We start from the raw sequence: 22,329 nt of genomic DNA, 5'->3' as shown, positions 1-22,329 counted from the left end.
GTGGCCAAGATTTTTTGGATGTCCAGTTGACTTGAGGATGAAACGAAGAACTGAGAGATGTTCAAACGCTTCGAGTTTTGCCTAGTAGGAAATGCCCGAAGAATCGTAGTGAGGCGACCAAGATTCTTAGTTTGACTCATGACTGACTCAATGTTCATTGGATTTATAGGCACTTTTCAAACGTCCTGAGTTTTGTCTATTGGAAAAGCCCACTGGAGTCAGAATGGGTTAATGACATAGATTTTAGGTTGAAAGCTTATGAGCAAAAGGTCGCCTGAACTCGCAGGCTGAATAGGCAACCTAGGCCTATCAATCTATGAGGTTTATAGGCTTAATAAACGTAGGAAGTGATAATAAGGGAGAAATGAAAAAGAACCTCTTCTAAAAATGCATAGGACGGACCACTAATTTGACTCATTTTCAATCGACCTCCAAACAACCGATTTCCCATAGTTTGGCAACATGCATAAAAATTTTAAAATTCTACTTTTTAAAGTATTAATTACCTTAATAATGGTGTATCAAATTTCAAGAAAAAGCAATGGGGGATAGCATGCAATCGAAAATAAAGGCTTTGAAAGAGTGTTACCAGGAGCTTCAGAACTTTTTTGAGAGGTTTGCTGTCTAGATTATGTCAAAGAATAGAACTATGGTCTGGGAAACTGGCTCCCTATAGCCTGCTCTGTGTAGAATACATTAATAGGCTACATTTCAGTTATATCTTAACCTAGGTACTCTCCATATTTTCTTAATAAAAGCCTAGGATACTAATAAAAATGTGATGATTTTCTTGCTATGCATAAGACTGTAGGCTATAGCCTAGCCTTCTCTTCAGTCAATTGAACTGTCATACAGCCTTGGATAAGATAAGCTACACAGTAGTTGGAAAGCTAATCACCACTTCAACAATTAATTTATTAGAAATTACTCTTTAATAACACTTAGAAAGAGGATCATTTCACCATTTGGCTTGTCAAAATCTTAATAGGTAGGCTAAGCCCATACCATTACCTTGATATTTTAACCACATACAACACTCAAAATAGTATATATACTGATTGACAACAGTGGAATCTAACCTTGGACAAACATTCAGAGCTTAAGTGTAATCTTGGAAAATGCTGTCCAATCTGCAATGCTGGATCTTAAATTTAGAATAAAAATATCTCAATCACAGACAGTCAATCTTGGGCAGTCTGAACCAAGTGTTGTGAAATAGAATAATAGCCCAAGCTTGAGAAGTAACATTTGTCTCACCTAAATTTAAATAGGCTAGCCTATAGAAAAACCAGAAGTTTTCCAAGACTGTAGAGTAAATTCTGAAAAAGTTCTGGTTTTTCCATATTTGAATTTAGACTTGATAAAAGTTACCTCTACAGCTTAGACTAAAATTTTTAGTCTACAGTCCCACCTAGTTTTGTCCAAACTATCAGTCAATCCTGACTCTCTAAACCTATGTACATAGGCTAATATCCAAAATCAGGAGTCTGTTGTCCATGATTAGGAAAGTTACTTTTTTATCAGGATATCTATCCATCATTAGGTACTGTCTAAGCACTATAATTGAGAAAATCTCAACTTTAAAATAAATTTTCTGCATGTTTTTTTTTCATATATTTTTGTAGGTAATTGTTTAGTTTTGTCACAAGCTGTGTAAACTAGAAACTATGCTGCAAGGCAGCATAGTTTCCATACTATAGCACTTAGAAATGCTAATTCTAGAAGTGCATCCATTTCTGGTTGACCCTCCTCCTCCATGGGGCAAACAAAAAATGCATAAAGTGGGCAGGGTTTTGAAGCCAAGGGAAAAGTTGGAGTTGTACAGGAGGAAGTCAAAAGATAATTAAAAAACTTACACTTCTATTAATGCTCATATCCAAGATGGTTCACTTTCACTTTTGAGTTTAAACTAGCCAGCTGTTTGTGAACAAAACAAACATCCAATTTTGCTTACAGGTAACATTACCTATAGAGCAAAGCATATTAGTCTATGAGCCCTGCTGCCTGCAGGGCTCATGGGCTAATACACTTCACTCTGTAGGTATTGTTACCTGTAAGCAAGCCCACTTTACACATTTTTAGTTTGCCCCATAGAGGAGGAGGGTCAACCAGAAATGGAGTCTACACATCTAGAATTAGCATTTCTAAGTGCTACATTATGGAAACTATGCTGCTTAGCAGCATAGTTTCCAGTTTAGACTGCTTGTGATGAAACTAAACAATTACCTTTTGGTGTACAGTCTAGGGCTATATCTGGCCTCACTAGGGGGGGGGGGGGGCTTGGTAGTGGCCATTGATTTTAGAGATAAGTTTGATTAGGGACTATTTAATGCAATTATTTTGTTATTTTAGTGGTTATTTGTCTACAGATAGGTATAACCAAAAGGAAACACCATAAAATTCTGGAAACAACAACTTCAAAAAAACCTAAAATACTTGCTTAGGCTATACCATTCCTAAAGGCATCACTAGAGTTTTCAGTGTCCTTTCTATACTTCTGTGTTTCTAATTCTCATATTCTATAGGCCTATTCTTCCCTGTATCCTTATCTATACATGTTTTAACCTTAGGTAAAATTAACTTTTCAAAGTTTGGTTTGAGTCTTCTTTTCTTTGACTCAAAGTTTGGGAAACACAATTCTAATGATTTAAATATAAATCAGGAATTAATAAACTCATGAGGTGCAATAAAATTTTCTAGGGCCCCATGTGTTGTGTGGATCTACTTCTGGAAGTTTCAATTTTGAAACACAAAATTTATCTAATTTCATTAATGGTCAGTGCCCCTTATAAGAAGTAAAGTTTTAAATTTCAAATGGTCTTCCCAGTGTATAGTTAGTATCTGAACCTTCCTGAAAGTTTCACTCACCTAATTCAACTTCTCTCCAGGGTAGCAACAAGCCTTTTGTCTAGAATCTCATCTAATAAAATTGTACATGATATACTTTGTGTTATCTTTAATGCTGAGTTAGGTAGGCAAAACTTTTAAGAAAATTCTAAAGTCTAAAGTATGTCATGGCAATGTCTTTTAGAGTAACTACCTTCATCTCTGGCCCCTCCCCCCAAAGAGTAATGAACTTAGACAAGCTTTGTGTCATAAATTCAAACTAGCATAAATAGATTGCCAGCACAAATGAGATCCAATTAAAAAATTTTGAGTCTTATAACATTGCCTTTAAAGTAGCAATGACAATGAAAATCAAATCTGTTTTTTTGGCTGATTAATTTAAAAAGGTTTTTCCACAAAACAAGTTTTTCAAAGAAAAGTAAAGAGCTCTGTTAAGCCAAAAATGAGCAGAAACAGAGTCATATAATCTTCCAAGTGTAAAACTACTACAAATCACTATCAATAAGTAAATTAAACTCAAAACAAACAGAAATTACAATAAATAGCTGAGTCAAACTTAGAACAAGCAAAAATTAACATGAGTAGGGCTTATAACCCCCATAACTTCTCAAGACTAGAACATAATTAGTCCTTTACTGAAAATAAAACAAATGACTATGGATTGTCTGTTTAATCAACTCAATTGTCATAGTACAGAAAGCCAATGGCAATATCTGCATTAGCCTAGATCTTGTGGAACTGAATTAGTGGATACAAAGGCTGCATTATCCAATACCAATGTTTGATGATATTGCCAACAAATGTCATGGGGCTCACAATCTGTTCAAGTTGTATGCTAGAGATGGGTATTGGTTGATGGTTCTTGATGATGCCTCAGCAGAGCTTACAGCATTCAATACAATATTTGAAAGATTCAAATTAAGAAGATACCGATTTGGAATAATATCAGCTCAGGATGAATATCAACAGGAGGCCTTTGAAGGATTAGTTTTGGGCCTAATAGTAGATGACATAGCAGATGTAGGAACAAGCAAAGAAAGTCAAGACATGCAATTAAGAGCAGTTCTCCAGGGGGTACAAGAGAAGGGAGTCAAATTCAAAAGAGACAAATACACATTCAATGCAAAAGGTTATACCATTCTTTGGGCATCTACTTACCACTGAGGGTGTAAAACCAGATCCCAATAAAACCAGAGCAATTGCTAAAATGCTAAAGCCAAAAAATAAAGAAGAGCTCCAGACATTGCTTGGGATCTTAGATACATACCAAACTTATCCATTCTGAACCTACTGAAAGAAATCTGAGCTGATTCTAGATAAATAAGAAGCAACCAAATCAGTGATCCTGTCCGTCACAGAGTGAATCAAAAGGAAAAGGGCTGAATAGTCTGGACTGAAAAGCTTGCATCTGCCAAAGATGAAACAGAACCAGCTTTTGCAAGAGCTTGAAAAAACGACATAATTTGCATGGGAGAAGGTAAACAGTGATTACCTGTCATAGTATTTGCAAATCCATGTGTGGACAACTTTCATATTTTGATTCAAATTGCCCAGAAGTTGAGATCATTGTCAATGCATTGTAAGACAGCCTAGGAGCCCAGCTACTGGTAAAAGATGAAACGGTTGCATTTGATTCAAGATCCTTAAGCAACACAGAACAGAGATACTCTCAAATAGAAAAAGAACTAATAGCCATAGTATTTGCATGTAAAAATTTTCACCAATATATAGTTGGAAGAAAAATCTCAGTGATTACAGACCACAAGCCCTTGGAAAATATTGTGAAGAAGCCAATCAGTTGGGCACCACCTAGACTACAACAAATGATGCTTGCCTTCTGGCCATAAGACATGAGATTTACACACAGACTTGGACAAGAAATCCCTGTTGCTGACACCCTCTCACGTTTGCATATGGCAGACACAGACCCAGAAGAAGAACCACAGGCAGAAGTACATGTGCATAACATTCTCAAAGGCATCCATATAAAAGACCAAATGGTGTAAAGCATAGCAAATAGTTCAAAATATGATAAAGAGATGAACATTCTAGCTGAAACAATCAAAAACAAATGTACAGAATACAAAAAGCAATGCCCAACTGAAATTTGAGAGTATTGGAACTATAAGAATAAACTAGTAACACACCTCAGCATTCTCCTAAAGGGACATTGAACTATAATACCTAAATGTATGTGCCAAGAAATCATGATATGTCTCCACATGGCTCACCTAGGCATTATCAAAACAAAACAACATGCACACTCATTTGTGTTTTGGCCAAACATCACTGCTGACGTCACTAAATACATCTCAGGATGTGAAATATATCAACAGTTTAGTGCAAGCCAGCAAAAAGAACCCTGCCAGAACTCAGACATTCCTGGGTATCAATGGGAACATTAGGGTACTGACTTACTGTTCTGGGAAGGAAGGAATTATTTGGTAACTACTGACTGCTACAGCTGATGCATCAAAGTGGATAAACTAGACAGTTCCAGTTCAGGGAAGATTATTACTAAGCTGAAGAACTAATTTGTATGACACAGGATCCTAAGAATACTTACATCTGACAACAGCCCCCAGTTTGCAGCAGCAAATTTAGAAGATTTAAAGAACAATGGAGAATCACACACTGCAAGCTCAGCCCAAATACCCTCAGAGCAATGACCTCTGTGAAAAATGACCTCTGTGAAAAATGACCTCTCCAAACAGTCAAGAGGCACTTGTCTAAAGCATTAGCTTACAAATTAGATACATACCTTGCTCTGCTAGAATGTCATAACTCTCATACCAGCTGCAAAAGAGTCAATTAATTGACTCTTAAAAAAATATATGCAGGCATTTTTATGCCATCCAGTTTTCAACCACCCTTTTAGTTACTGAGTTTTTGTTTGCCAGTGAAAATAAAAGTTTAAGCTTATTATCTTCTCAGAAATAGTGGCATATCCAGGGGGAGGCACCCCCCCAAAGATTTTAGTTATTAAGACTGTTTCTGTTTGCAAACAATTTTGGAACAAGGTCTCAGTTACTTTATGTGGTCTCTGTTAGTTTTACTAAGTACACATACCATCAAAAAGTATTTAATTAAATTTAGATGCATCAAGGGAATCTGTCTGTATTTCCACAAAAGCCAACTGGGAGGTGAAAATCTTCATTTCATAATAACAAGGAGGGGAAATTTAAAATCCTAACTTCTTTAGGTTGTTGAAATGATTTTTAGGATCGTGCTGTCACAACAGGACTGAAAAAGCGAAATATTTACCTCTTTTTACTGTCAAAACTTTGTTTTCGAGTCTTGCTATGGCATTGAGGTGAAAAAATTGATACCATTACTTTTTTGGCTGTTTGTTTCGTTTTTTTTTTTACAAATTGGGGTGGTTTTAACAACATTGTCGTTTTTTAAGGGATTTGCATAATAGAAAGTAAATGTATGAGAAGTGCAAAAATTATTAATTTGAGTTTTGACTTTTGGTAAGCAAATGGTGGCCACTTTAGAAAATGGCAGTCACTTTATCTTTCTTCTGGCAAAAATACAAAATTCCACATTTTTGAAGATAGGAGCTTGAAACCTGAACAGTAGGGTTCTCTGATATGTTGAATCTACCGGTGTGATTTTCATTAAGATTGTGTGACTTTTAGGGGGTATCCCCATTTTTTTCGAAAATAAGGCATATTTTCTAGTGCTTGTAACTTTTGATGGGTAAGACTAAACTTGAAGAAACTTATATATTTAAAACCAACATAGAAATCTGATTCTTTTGATGTACACATGGTATCCATTTTTTTTTATAGAGTTTTGGTTACTATTGAACCAGGTTGCTCCTTGCCACAGTTTGTTACCATGAATTGTTTCATATTCATTTTGGATACTTTTGATACATCTCATGTTTCAATTACTTTGTGTGGTTATTATTTTTATTTTATTATTATTATTATTTTAGAATTATTATTTTATTAGTATTTATTATTATTATTTTATTATTTTAGTTATTATTTTTAGAATTCATGCTTTTGTGATGATTTTTACCCACTTTATCGCCAACTTCATATAACGTCTCAGCTATTTGGTCATAGACAAACGAATAACCATCAATATTTAATTTGGTGGCCATTAGTTTTACTTTCCTCCTTTCATTCATTGCTTTGCCCATTGAGGTTTTAATCTGTTTTGGCCATTTCTTTGCTGTGATTGTGTAGTCAGGGGCCGAGAAAATATTGCAGTGCAAGAATATATGCAAATTTTGTTCAACTCCTGGGAGGCTTTCAAGCCTAAAAGCATCTTTAAAATCCCAATAATATAGTGAAAAATTTGACAATCAAGTTTGAATAAGTTCCTATATATGATCTATTAGGGATTTATGTTGTTTAGAAGGGCGCTTCAAGGTGTAGATGATCACATTTCCTTGCTTTTGCTCTTTTTCTATTATTTCTGTATGTTGGTTATATTCCAAGAGTTTACTTTTTAAATCATTTACCTATTTAATCGATTCTTTATGCACGCTGTCATTATTGATTGGCTGAGTCTTTGTCATGTCTAGACTTTGCTGTAGGTTTGAAGTATTGCCTGTAACTTGAGGTATGATGGCCACATCTTTGCCAAGATTCTCTAACCGTTCTAGAATTGTTCAAAAGCCCCTCTTACATCATTAGTCGATATTTGAGAAAAGAAAAAAAAGGTAAACTTGGCTTGCCAAAAATGGCAAGTCTTGCTACAGGTGTGTAATTTGCTAACCGGCTATTAAGGAGGGGACACAGCAAACACCACTATTAACAGTACAGCTATCAGCAATTTCAGGCATATAATCCTTTTGTTTCAATCGCTTTACTATCCTACAGAACGATATAACTTTGACCTGGCTTTGTCAAACAAGCCTACACAAAGCAGACTAGACAGCAACTGATCCCAAGCCAATGTCTCAGGAACAGCTTCAGGGATGCAGTTCAATTTCAAGTAGCAGGGGAGGGGAGCAAGAACACTCCACGTTGTGCAGTAGGGAGTGACTAAAATTGGTGTCTCCAATCTTTCAAAACGGTTTTGCACTAGAAGCCTCAATGAACATTTCAATATTTTTGTGTACAAACAGCAAGGTTAATCCAAAGACACCTGTGGTCAAGGTTATCAAAATAGCATACCTGTAATATCTTAGAAATGGCTTGTGATTTCAACTTAAAATATCAGGGAATGTAAAGACCTTGGACCTCAAGTTTTGACTTGGGAGAAGGAAGAAAAAGGGGAACCAAAACATTTCTCTGGTCTACCAAAACATGTTTGTGCTCTGATCTTCTATGGAACCTATAATTCATTCATGGTGATGCACTAAGGTACATCAAAAGACATTTTATGTTGCCAGGTGATCTGAAGAACATCTGCAATATCCTGGGAGCAGCCTTAGTAATAAAGCTGAAACTTTCAAGGAGGGTTAGGGGGGCCAATTGGACCTCAAATCTGGGTCTAAAAATCTGGTCTCTAATGTGTTACAGATTTTAGGCCCTATTTGCCTTTGTTGGGCCAGACTCTGTTCCTAGAGTAGTAATGATGCATAAGAAGAGAAACCATAAGAAGAGAGATAAGATGCATAAGAAGAGAAGCAGAGGTAAATAAAAAGAAACTATGTATCAAGGTTATGACATCTTGGGAACAGCAGGTGGGGATTGAGTTGGAGTGTTGAAGGGAGGGAGGATGCATGAGAATTTCGTGTTCTGTGTTTAGAAAAAGGAGATTTGGTGGGAAAATGCACATCTGCTTATGTGCCTAAAGCCCAAGTGGAATTTGAAATATGTTTGTGATGAAGTAGTGAGGTAAAAATGAAAGTTTATTCACCCAGGCTATCAAAATATTGCATCTGTTATATCTCGGGAACAACTTGTTGGATTGAGTGAAAACTTTCAGAATGTATTTTGGGAGGGATTGATCAGAAATGGGCTGAAAATATTCGTTTGACCACCTAAGACTTGTAATACTTTTGTTCAGCCCAGTTATTTGAGTTGGAGTGTTTTTGATCATTCCATACCAAAAGACTAATTGACTTTGGATGAAAAAAAAAACACCTTGGATTGTAGGCAATGTAGACTCCTATGCAGAAAACAAATCTACTGTTAATTTTGGCTGCATTTGTCATGTTTGTAATTGAAATGGAAACAAAATTTGGTTCATTTGTAATAGGTTTGTAATTTACAGCGTATGTAGACAGGGCCATGTAGACCTAAATGAAATGAAAACAAGAATATTTTGAAAATTGGGCGTATCTATATGTGACACTTGAAAATGGACTGAAAAAAAATTCTCAGATTGGTGTGCGCCAATGTGATACAGGGCATGTAGATGAAGACAAGGGATTAAAAGCATTGTCTAAAGTCATTGAAATTATAAGTTATTTGGAATAAAATTGTTCTGTTTCCTCGTCATACCCAAAATAGATCCATGTTTATCTTGTCCTTAATGGACTTGCAACTTACTGGGTGTTTACAAAAGGCCATAGAAACCTAAAAGAAAAAAAAAACTTGGTAAAAAGTGGGTTTTATGGATTTTTTAACCCCTGAAATGGTCCAAATATTATTTTTCTCTGATCAACTTGAAACTTCCAAGGTAAGTGGGTCGGACCAAGGGAACATTCATAAGGTCAATAAATCGTGGAAGAAAAATGTAGCAACTATAGTGGTAGGCAACCATGCAGTGTTTTATTGATTCTTAGTGACAAATAATTAGATTTTTTAAAGCTAATATGCTCTAAAGTTTCAGGTCATAACTGCACGAACAGAATTAAAGTGAACAATCACATTAAACTTAAAAATATCAGATAATATTATGTCTGAGTAGATGGAACTTAAACCAAAGAGAAATCAAAATGAATAAGAAAGTCAAGCTTAAAACAAACATAAATAACCACAAATAAGAATGGAACTAGTGCCTTAAGTTTGACTTGCTAAATGACTTTATTTTTGCTCACAATGGGATGTTATCTTGTTGTTTACTTTCCTTTGAAACCTTGTTTTAAAATTAATTTTAAAAGGATCTGAAAATCTCTTTCAAGTTCTACTTGTCATCTACCACTTCCTTACAAATAAAGTTTTACTTTTTAGGAAAATGATTTGAGAAAAAAAGGGTTTGCTTTAAACAATACAATTGTCATGTTTTATATTTTGAAAGGTAATCATCAGTGTATATAAGACATTAAAAAAAAAATGTCACACTGCACAACTTTTTCAGGAAATCACTTTTCAATTGTAGTATAAAGATTCTGGGGGGAGGCAGCCCTCCCTTTATAGTGGAACGTTTCTATTTGTTTTATGTTTTAGCCTTAATCTAGTTTTTTTTCTTCTTTTTTACAAATCAAAATTATGCTAGAAAAAAAATTGCTGATGGATTTTAGACTTGAAATTTAAAGACTGAATGCAAATTTCTCAATTTCAAAATAGCTGTCAGCTGTTGTTATTTTTGTCTATATGGTCACTCCACTCTTTTATATTTGTTTCGAAGTTTTTACTCGTATTTTAAACTGTTTTTACATCATTTGCAGCTAAAAATTGGACTAAGGGGGATTTGTTATCAAAGATTTGTAGAAACAAATAATTTCTTACGAATTTTAAAAATTGGACTTTCAAATATAAAGAAGTGAATACAAGTTCACAGACGCTTTTTAGCAACAATTTTCTGAAAGCTTACATGAATGTGTTTTTTAGCTATGTTGTTACTAATCAATTTTGGATTGAATAGTAGAAAGATGGCTTATGAAATAAAACGTAGGGTTTGATAATTTCAGAGAGGAAAGACTTTTTGCAAGAAATGTTGCCTTAGAAAATCAAATTTTGGAATTTGGAACCACATTGTCAAAGCTACAGAAAGCTTTGAGTGATACTCAAGGACAATTGAACTATGAACAAACAGTGGCTAAGCAATTACAAATTGAAAATCAATATATCCAGGTAAGAGCTTTAGTAAAATGGAAACTAAAGCTACTAGATTTTACTGCTAAATTCTGAATTTTCCGAATGTGTGCCAATTTTTTTTTGTAAAGAATTGATCTGCAATCTTTTTTTTTCTGCTCTTTTTTACTTTTTTTTCCATTGATTCCCTCAATTAAGAGTTTGTCTGAAAGGATTTCTGGTTAGATTTTACCAGAAAAATTGTCCGAGCAAAATCAAAAATATGTTTTATTATTGTTTATGCAAGGTTTTATGTAAGAGATGTGCTCCATTTGAATTCAAGATTTATTTAAACTCTAGTGTTAAGCACAGAACAATATAAAAGGGTTAAAAATGTGTTAAATTGAAAAAACTTTAATAATACAAAACCAATGCTAGTTTTTTGGCAACGTTTTTTTTTCAAATAAAATGAAATTGGGGTCTGGAATTGGTGAAAAAGAGTTTGATCTAATAAAATCTTGAAATCCAAGCAGAATTTTAGGACCATCTGTCTCAAGCCAAGTTGCTTGATGATATAAGTCCACCACAGGGGTCTGTATTAGGAATTTTACAATTCTTAATTTATACAAACGATCTCCGCAATTGTTCTTCACAGAATAACAGCCTAGTAGTTATGTTTTCAATGATACACGATACAGGAATACCTGTTGAAGCTAAACCCTCATTTGTTAATTAAGAATTGATTAACTAAAATGAACTTACTTATATGGTGGTTTTTCTTGTAATTGTTTAGTCCTTGATTTTTTTTAAGACAGAATTTAGGGTGTTTGGTAGATCTAAACAAGGAGCTGCTAAAATTGGATTGAAGAGTTAGGGCTGTCTACAATAAAGGTACATAAAGTCGACATGAAGGTATTTGAAAATTAATCTTGATGAGTATTTTATCTTTCCGAAGTCACCCTGACCAAAATTTTGGTTATGCACATCAGAAAAATTTTTTTTTTGCTTTTTCAGATATCAAAATTCCTTTTTTATGGCACTTGGTATTAACCAAGTGACATATAGCAATCGCCAATTCTGTCGGTCTGTCGGTCCCGGTTTTGCTACTTTAGGCACTTCCAGGTAAGCTAGGACGATGAAATTTGGCAGGCGTATCAGGGATGGAACCAGCTTAAGTTATAAATAGTCGTTTTCCCAATTTGACCATCTGGGGGGGGGGAGTGGGGGGCCGGTTAATTCGGAAAAAATAGAAAAATGAAGTATTTTTAACTTATGAATCTGTGATGAGATCTTAATGAAATTTGATGTTGGAATGATATTGTGTCTCAGAGCTCTTATTTTAAATCCCGACCGGATCTGATGATATTGGGGGGAGTTGGAGGGGGGGGGAACCTAAAATCTTGGAAAACACTTAGAGTGGAGGGATCGGGATTAAACTTGATGGGAAAAATAAGCACAAGTCCCAGATACATGATTGGCATAATCGGAACGGATCCGCTCTCTTTGCGGTAGTCGGGGGGGGGGGGGGTAATTCTGAAAATTAGAAAAAATGAGGTATTTTTAACTTACGAACGAGTGATCGAATCTCAATGAAATTTGATGTTTAGAAGTATATCGTGTCTTAGAGCTCTTATTTTAAATCTCGACCGGATCTGGTGACATTGGGAGGGAGTTGGGAGAGGTAAACCTAAAACTTGGAAAACACTTACAGTGGAAGGATCGGGATGAAACTTGGTGGGAAAAATAAACACAAGTGCTAGATACATGATTGACATAAACGGAACGGATCCGCTCTCTTTGGGATAGTTGGGGGGGGGTTATTTCTTAAAAATTAGAAAAAATGAGGTATTTTTAACTTACGAACGGGTTATCGGATCTCAATGAAATTTGATATTTAGAAGGATATCGTGTCTCAAAGCTCTAATTTTAAATCCTGACTGGATCTGGTGACGTTGGGAAAAGTTTGGGGTGGGGGAACCTAAAATCATGGTAAACGCTTAGATTGGAGGGATCAGGATGAAACTTGGTGGGGAAAATAAGCAGAAGTCTTACATACGTGATTTACATAATTGGAACGGATCCGATTTATTGGGGGGGGAGTTAATTCTGAAAAATAAGAAAAAATGACGTATTTTTAACTTACGAAGGATTGATCGGATCTTCATGAAACTTCATATTTAGAAGGACCTCGTAACTCAGATCTCTTATTTTAAATCTCAACCGGATCAAGCGTAATTAGGGGGGCAGTTGGGGGGGGACCGGAAATCTTAGAAATTACTTAAAGCGGTGAGATCAGGATGAAATTGGATGGGAAGAATAAAAACCTGTCTAAGATACGTGACTGACATAACCGGACCAGATCTGCTCTCTTTGGTGAAATAGGAGGGGGGTAATTTTGAAAATTGAGGTATTTGTAACTTACGAAAGGGTGACCAGATCTTGATGAAATTTGATATTTAGAAGGATCTTGTGCTTTAAAGTTCTTATTTAAATTCCGACCAGATCCTGTGACGTTGGGGGGAGCTGGAGGGGGAAACCGGAATTTTTGGAAAACGTGAAAATTGGGGTATTTTTATCTTACGAATATATGATCGGATCTTAATGAAATTTGATTTTTAGAAAGAATTCATGTCTCAGAGCTCTTATTTCAAATCCCGACCAGATCGTTTGACATTGGGGGGAGTTGGAGGGGGAAATCTTGGAAAAAAACTTGGAGTGTAGGAATCGGGATGAAGCTTGGTGGATAGAATAAACAAATGTCCTTGATACGTGATTGACAGAATCGTACTGGATTCGTTCTCTTTGGGGGAGTTGGGGGGAGGGGTTCAGTGATTTGGCGAGTTTGGTGCTTCTGGACCTGCTAGGACGATGAAAATTGATAGGCGTGTCAGGGAGCTGCACAATTTGACTTGATAAAGTCGTTTTCCCAGATTCGACCATCTGGGGGGCTAAAGGGAGAGGAAAAATTAGAAATAATTAGGCATTTATGACTTACGAGTGGGTGATCGGATCTTAATGAATTTTGATATTAAGAAGGACATCGTGACTCAGAGGTCTTATTTTAAATCCTGACCGGCATTAAGCCTCTTTTTTTCCTTTTTAAACTCAGATCTCTTATTTTAAATCTCAACCGGATCAAGCGTAATTAGGGGGGCAGTTGGGGGGTGGCGGAAATCTTAGAAATTACTTAAAGCGGTGAGATCAGGATGAAACTGGATGGGAAGAATAAAAACCTGTCTAAGATACGTGACTGACATAACCGGACTGGATCTGCTCTCTTTGGTGAAATTGGAGGGGGGTAATTTTGAAAATTGAGGTATTTGTAGCTTACGAAAGGGTGACCAGATCTTAATGAAATTTGATATTTAGAAGGATCTTGTGCTTTAAAGTTCTTATTTAAATTACGACCAGATCCTGTGACGTTGGGGGGAGCTGGAGGGGGAAACCGGAATTCTTGGAAAACGTGAAAATTGGGGTATTTTTATCTTACGAATATATGATCGGATCTTAATGAAATTTGATTTTTAGAAAGAATTCATGTCTCAGAGCTCTTATTTCAAATCCCGACCAGATCGTTTGACATTGGGGGGGAGTTGGAGGGGGAAATCTTGGAAAAACACTTGGAGTGTAGGAATCGGGATGAAGCTTGGTGGATAGAATAAACAAATGTCCTTGATACGTGATTGACAGAATCGTACTGGATTCGCTCTCTTTGGGGGAGTTGGGGGGAGGGGTTCAGTGATTTGGCGAGTTTGGTGCTTCTGGACGTGCTAGGACGATGAAAATTGATAGGCGTGTCAGGGAGCTGCACAATTTGACCTGATATAGTCGTTTTCCCAGATTCGACCATCTGGGGGGGCTAAAGGGAGAGGAAGAATTATAAAAAATTAGGTATTTATAACTTACGAGTGGGTGATCGGATCTTAATGAATTTTGATATTTAGAAGGGCATCGTGACTCAGAGCTCTTATTTTAAATCCTGACCGGTATTAAGCCTCTTATTTTCCTTTTTAAATCAATCTATTGATTCATAGAATTTTGTTAAAGCTCATACCATATGATCTCTTGGCTCTTAGCTCTTCTCGCCTCGTCACAAGTGCCATATGAGCTCTTAGCTCTTGTTTTTCTTAAACAGAACCTTTAAAAAAATGTTTCGTTAAAAAAAACCTCACCAGTAATACAACTGTAAATATATAAGGGTTCTAATTTATAAGGGTAGTGTATATTATAAATATAAGGGTTCTTGGTACTTTCCTTCATTGCCCTCCGCCGCTTCAAAGTCGCTTAGAAGCAGATACTAACTTTTTATTTCTTAGTATATTAAGCCCTGGTCAGCTTGGAGACTTCCAGTTCCCACATTGACATTATAATGTACCGTCTTTAGTGAATTAGTTTCATAACTCCCATATTCTGTCATATCCTCTTATCGACTTGCTTCTTCTATGGCTTGTTTCGGTACATATAGATTTCTCATGATCAATTGTGAAAAAAATAGATTTTAAAGGAGGTTATAGTTTTTTTATATAACAAATAAACTTTGACTTAACATCAAATTTAACAATATAAATTCCGCTCTTTTTTGAAGAAGAAATGACGGAACATATTGATGAAAGGGCTGCTGTACATTTTTATATTTTTATGGCACTTGATATTTACCAAGTAACATATAACAATCCCAAATTCTGTCAGTCTGTTGGTCTCTCTGTCCTGGTTTTGCTAGTTTAAGCACTTCCAGATAAGCTGGGACGATGAAATTTGGCAGGCATATTAGGGATCAGACCAGATTAAATTAAAAATAGTCGTTTCTCCGATTCGACCATCTGGGGGGGGGGGAGTGGGGGGACGGTTAATTGGTAAAAATTTAGAAGAAATGAGGTATTTTTAACTTACGAAAGGGTGATCGGATCTTAATGAAATTTGATATTCAGAAGGATATCGTGTCTCAGAGCTCTTATTATAAATTCTGACCATATCCGGTGACACTGGGGGGAGTTGGAGGGGGAAACCTAAAATCTTGGAAAACACTTAGAGTGAAGGGATCAGGATGAAACTTGGTGGGAAAAATAAGCACAAGTCCTAGATATTCGATTGACATAACTGGAATGGATCCACTCTATTTGGGGGAGTTGGGGGAGGGTTAGCTCTGAAAAATTAAAAAAATGAGGTATTTTTAACTTACGAAGGAGTGACAGATTTTAGTGAAATTTCATATTTAAAAGAACCTCATAACTCAGATCTCTTATTTTATACCCCAACCGTATCCAGTGTCATTGGAGGTGGGGCGCTGGGGGGGACCGGAAATCTTGGAAAACACTTAGAGTGGAGAGATCCGGATGAAACTTGGTGGGAAGAATAATCACAAGTCCAAGATACGTGACTGACACAACCGGACCGGATCTACTCTCATTGGAGGAGTTAGGGTAGGGGGTTGGTAATTCGGAAAAATTAGAAAAAACGAGGTATTTGTAATTTATGAACGGGTGATCAGATCTTAATGAAATTTAATATTTAGAAGGATCTTGTGCTTCAAAGCTCTTATTTTAAATCCTGACCAGATCCGGTGACATTGGAGGGAGTTGGAGGGGGAAACTGGAAATCTTGGAAAACGTGAAAATTGAGGTATTAATTGAGGTATTTATCTTACGAATGGGTGATTGGATCTTAATGAAACTTGATATGTAGAAAGATCTTATGTCTTAAATGCTCCATTTTCAATTCGAATCGGATTCATGGACATAGAGGGTTGGAGGGGGAAATAGAAATTTAGGAAACTGGAAATCTTGGAAAACGCTTAGAGTGGAGAGATCGGGATGAAACTTGATGGGAAGAATAAGCACAAGCTCTAGATACGCGATTGACATAATTGGAACGGATCCGCTCTATTTGGGGGAGCTGGGGGGATTTCCAGTGCTTTGGCGAGTTCGGTGCTTCTGGACGTCCTAGGACGATGAAAATTGGTAGGCGTGTTGGGGACCTGCACAAATTGGCTTGATAACAGTCGTTTCCCCGATTCAACCATCTAGGGGGCTGGAGGGAGAGGAAAAATTGAAAAAATGAGGTATTTTTAACTTACGAATAAGTGATCGGATCTTAATGAAATTTGACCTTAATGAAATTTGATATTTACAAGGATAGCGTGTCTCAGAGCTCTTATTTTAAATTCCGACCATATCGAGTTATTTTTAACTTACGAATGGGTGATCGGATCTTAATGAAATTTAATATTTAGAAGGACCTCGTTTCTCAGAGCTCTTATTTTCAATCTCGACCGTATCCGGTGATCTTAGGGGAGTTGGAGGGGGAAACAGGAAATCTTGGAAAACGCTTAGAGTGGAGAGATCGGGATGAAACTTGGTTGGAAGAATAAGCACAAGTCCTAGATACGTGATTGACATAATCGAACTGAATCTGCTCTCTTTGGGGGAGTTGGTGGCGGGGGTGTTAATTTGGAAAAAAAATAGAAAAATTGGGGTCTTTTTAACTTAAGAGCGAGAAACCGGATCTTAATGAAATTTGATATTTAGAAGGAACTTGTGTCTCAGAGCTCTTATTTCAAATCCTGACAAGATCTGTTGCCATTGGGGGGAGTTGGAGGGGGAAACCGGAAATCTTAGAAACGCTTAGAGTTGAGAGATCGGGATGAAACATTTAGGGTTGAATAAGCAAATGTCGTAGATACGTGATCAACGTAACCGGACTGGATCCGCTCTCTTTGGGGGAGTTAGGGGGGTCTAGTGCTTTTGCGAGATCGGTGCTTCTGGACGTGCTAGAACGATGAAAATTGGTAGGCGTGTCAGGGACCTGCACAAATTGACTTGATAAAGTCATTTTCACCGATTCGACCATCTGGGGGGCTGAAGAGAGAGGAAAAATTAGAAGAAATGAGGTATTTTTAACTTACGAGTGGGTGATCGGATCTTAATGAATTTTGATATTTAGAAGGACTTCGTGTCTCAGAGCTCTTATTTTAAATCCCGACCAGCATTAAGCTTCCGATTTTCCTTTCAAATCAATCTATTGATTCTTAGAATTTTGCTATAGCTCATGCCATATGAGCTCTTGGCTCTTCTGACCTCGTCACAAGTGCCATATGAGCTCTTAGCTCTTGTTGTATTATACCATTGTGAATCTGTCGGGTCAATACCTTCTTTCTCCCTTTGTTTCTCTGCTCCCCTAATTCGCCGTGTTTACGGGTTGTGTTTTTTGTAATGTGTTTTTTTTTTATCGTTTTTATGGTACTTGGTATTAACCAAATGACATATAGCAATCGTAAATTCTGTCGGTCTGTCTGTCGGTCCCGGTTTTGTTACTTTAGGCACTTCCAGGTAAGCTAGGACGATGAAATTTGGCGAGCGTATCAGGTACCGGACCAGATTAAATTAGAAATAATCGTTTTCCCGATTTGACCATCTGGGGGGGGGGAGTGGGGACCGGTTAATTCGAAAAAAAAAATAGAAAAAATGAAGTTTTTTTTAAATTATGAGCGGGTGATGGGATCCTAATGAAATTTGATGTTTGGAATGATATCGTGTCTCAGAGCTCTTATTTTAAATCTCGACTAGATCTGATGACATTGGGGGGAGTTGGAGGGGGGAAACCTAAAATCTTGGAAACACTTAGAGTGGAGGGATCGGGATGAAACTTGATGGTAAAAATAAGCACAAGTCCCAGATACATGATTGACATAATCGGAACAGATCTGCTCTCTTTGGAATAGTTGGGGGGGGGTAATTCTGAAAAAATCGAAAAAATGAGGTGTTATTAACTAACGAACGAGTGATCGGATCTCAATGAAATTTGATATTTAGAAGGATATCGTGTCTTAGAGCTCTTATTTTAAATTCCGACCGGATCTGGTGATATTGGGAGGGGGAGTTGGGAGGGGGAAACCTAAAACTTGGTAAACACTTAGAGTGGAGGGATCGGAATAAAACTTGGTGGGATAATTAAACACAAGTCCTAGATACACGATTGACATAAACGGAACGGATATGCTCTCTTTGGGGTAGTTGGGGGGGCGGGTATTTCTGAAAAATTAGAAAAAATGAGGGATTTTTAACTTACGAACGGGTGATCGGATCTCAATGAAATTTGATATTTTGAAGGATATCGTGTCTCAAAGCTCTTATTTTAAACCCGACCGGATCTGGTGACATTGGGGTGGAGTTGGGAGGGGGAAACCTAAAACTTGGAAAACACTTAGAGTGGAGGGATCGGGATGAAACTTTGTGGGAAAAATAAGCACAAGTCCAAGATACATTATTGACATAACCGGAACGGATCCGCTCTCTTTGGGGTAGTTGGGGGAGGGGTTAATTCTGAAATATTAGAAAAAATGAAGTATTTTTAACTTACGAACGGGTGATCAGATCTCAATGAAATTTGATATTTAGAAGGATATCGTGTCTCAAAGCTCTTATTTAAAATCCTGACCGGATCTGGTGACATTGGGGGAAGTTTGGGGCGGGGGAACTTAAAATCATGGAAAACGCTTAGATTGGAGGGATCGGGATGAAACTTGGTGGGAAAAATACGCAGAAGTCTTACATACGTAATTTACAAAATTGGAACGGATCCGCTCTATTGGGGGGGGGGGGTAATTCTGAAAAATAAGAAAAAATGACGTATTTTTAACTTACGAAGGAGTGATCGGATCTTCATGAAACTTCATATTTAGAAGAACCTCGTAACTCAGATCTCTTATTTTAAATCTCAACCGGATCAAGCGTAATTGGGGGGGGGCAGTTGGGGGGACCGGAAACCTTAAAAAATACTTAAAGCTTTGAGATCAGGATGAAACTGGATGGGAAGAATAAAAACCTGTCTAAGATACGTGACTGACATAACCGGACCGGATATGCTCTGTTTGTTGGAATTGGGGGGGGGGTGTAATTTTGAAAATTGAGGTATTTGTAACTTACGAAAGGGTGACCAGATCTTAATGAAATTTGATATTTAGAAGGATCTTTTGCTTTAAAGTTCTAATTTTAAATTCCGACCAGATCCTGTGACATTGGGGGAGTTGGAGGGGGAAACCGGAATTCTTGGAAAACATGAAAATTGGGGTATTTTATCTTACGAGTAGATGATCGGATCTTAATGAAATTTGATTTTTAGAAGGAATTCATGTCTCAGAGGTCTTATTTCAAATCTCGACCAGATCTTTTAACACTGGGGGGAGTTGGAGGGGGAAATCTTGGAAAAACACTTGGAGTGTAGGAATCGGGATGAAGCTTGGTGGATAGAATAAACAAATGTCCTTGATACGTGATTGACAGGATCGTACTGGATTCACTCTCTTTGGGGGATTTGGGGGGAGGGACTCAGTGATTTGGCGAGTTTGGTGCTTCTGGACGTGCTAGGACGATGAAAATTGGTAGGTGTGTCAGGGAGCTGCACAATTTGACTTGATAAAGTCGTTTTCACAGATTCGACCATCTGGGGGACTAAACGGAGAGGACAAATTAGAAAAAATTAGGTATTTATAACTTACGAGTGGGTGATCGGATCTTAATGAATTTTGATATTTAGAAGGACATGTTATATATTGTTGTTATATGTTGGTTTTTGGCCGGTTAAAAAAAATCTTATAATAAGTAGCCTTCGTTTCGATTGCTGCTTCTTATTAACTCTCTTTGATCATGTGTGTTAGTTCATTTTACGTGTTAAATAAGAATCTTGATATTCATGAGCCAACCGAGAGCCACACTATATACAGGACATAAATGAGAATTCAACAGAATCCAGCCATCTAAAGATAAAGACAAATTTTGAAGCGGAAAGGGATATCCTGTATTTCCAATAGATATCTCAGAAAGTAAATATCGAAAGAAAGCACATAACCGGAAATTGAAAATAGGGGTACATTAGCCTAAATCTGTATTTTAAGAAATTGGTACTTAAAGATGCTGTAGGATTACTTCTGCTCATAGCCTATGTAAAATACAAGTTGAAACCTATAAAACTGTGTCTAATTTGTAAAAAGTGACCACATGCGTGATGAATGTTTTAGACTAGAAAGAAAATGTAGTTCTACGAATAACGGAACTAATTTGTTTATGAAAATGTAGACTTTCTAATGGTGATAGTAATATAAAACAATGCATGCAAATTTTTATCTGATAAAAATATATTATTTAACTTACTTTGTTCTTCATAATATGATATATTCATATCGCTTTTCAAATATAATCATTTCAAAATTTTTGATCAAAGTTAAATTTTGCTTACTAGTATTAATTTAAGGAGTAATTCAGCCTATAAATTCTAGGAAGGATGAAGAGGCCAATAATTTAAGTAGAGTATTATCATTATTTTATTTAGTATGTATCCTATTTTAGTTTAACTGTTACTATGCTTGTTTCTCGTTCTGTTATTATTTAATTATGATCACACTATAAGTAATGCTACGTTAAAAAACATTTCTACTGAAGTTATACTTTTTCTAGTACAAACTGAAGGAGCAGGAGAAGGCTATTCGAGTCCTTAGTCATTTGCTTGGAGTTGAAAAAGCAGATGTTCAATCTGTTATCAAAAACCAAGATATAATAAATTTTACAAAATCCAAGGATAAGAAAGAAAAGGAGCAAAACTTTTCTGAAAGCCCTGCTCGTGAGAGGGCAGAACCTACTGGTAAGTAATTCTAAAAAATGTTAGTTCCCAAAGTACATATAGTTTTTTCTTTGGCCGGTCTAGACCATGTCACTGTATCCATTGACTTGATCTCTTGTCACGGTATCTTAAGAGCCATTGCTTAATATTAAAAAGGACATAAATATTTTACCTCATTTGTTACCACTACTACTTTTAAATGTATCCAAGTCTAGCAGCTGGCTGTGAGCTAAACATATTTAGTATAAAGCAAAAATATCGAATTTGGTAAAGGCTAGAATAGAGATTTTTGTTTACAAATCCTGTTTGACAACATCAGATAATTTACTATTGTTTAGTTTCTACGACATTGCTTATTTCTTGCTCTTTTTTCCTTTATTCTAGCTCAATTTTATGGTAAATACTTTTAACTGATACTAATACGGATAAGTATAGATTCTTGATGATATTTATAGACCTATCTAATAATTTTCAAAACAGTAATGCATAGGCGCACATCTGGCCCTTATGGGTGGCCTAATCCAAAACATAGAAATTGTACTTGTTAGCCATTATTTTTCTAGAAGAGGAGAGGTCTTCTCGCCAATTTTAGGCCAGAAACCAATTTCAGAGGGTAATATTAGCAATTAAACTTGTCTTCAGTTCTTTATTAATGACCTAAAAATGGTTTTACCAATTTGATCACTTTTACTATTCTGTCTCAGTCGATGTCGCAGAGGTAGTCTTGACAATCTAAAATGCTTTCCATAATAACGTTTTTTTTTCTTTGCAATAGCAAAAACGCTTGTAAATCTGCATCCGTCAAGTATTCGTTGCTGTGCATCGTACTTGAAGAGATTTAGCTAAAATTGAAGTCTTTGCTGTGTGTAGGGGTGTATGTATTCGGCCATTGAAATACAAAAAAAGTACGAGCATGATTTGTGCTCACATGAAGTTAGCACTTCCTTCAAATCTTTCCAGGTTAGGTTAATCTAATATCCCGCTTTGGATTGGCTCCACCTGGTTC

The 22,329-nt window shown here is 36.4% G+C and overlaps 1 protein-coding gene across 1 annotated transcript in view; it reads left to right on the top strand.

The window, feature by feature from the left end:
* The first annotated feature begins 468 nt into the window (after positions 1-468).
* LOC136037998 (uncharacterized) overlaps positions 469-22,329 on the top strand; it is a 41,180-nt gene continuing 19,319 nt past the window's right edge. Inside the window, exons 1-3 of the mRNA XM_065720912.1 lie at positions 469-615; positions 10,610-10,772; positions 21,161-21,344. Coding sequence (XP_065576984.1) covers positions 542-615; positions 10,610-10,772; positions 21,161-21,344 — 421 coding nt within the window. The 5' untranslated portion in view covers positions 469-541. The remainder of the gene's footprint in view (positions 616-10,609; positions 10,773-21,160; positions 21,345-22,329) is intronic.

The sequence above is a fragment of the Artemia franciscana genome, chromosome 17 (genome assembly GCF_032884065.1).
Source record: "Artemia franciscana chromosome 17, ASM3288406v1, whole genome shotgun sequence".
NCBI lineage: Eukaryota > Metazoa > Arthropoda > Branchiopoda > Anostraca > Artemiidae > Artemia > Artemia franciscana.
Note: the sequence above shows the minus strand (reverse complement) of the source record. Positions and strands in the feature narration are given on the sequence as shown.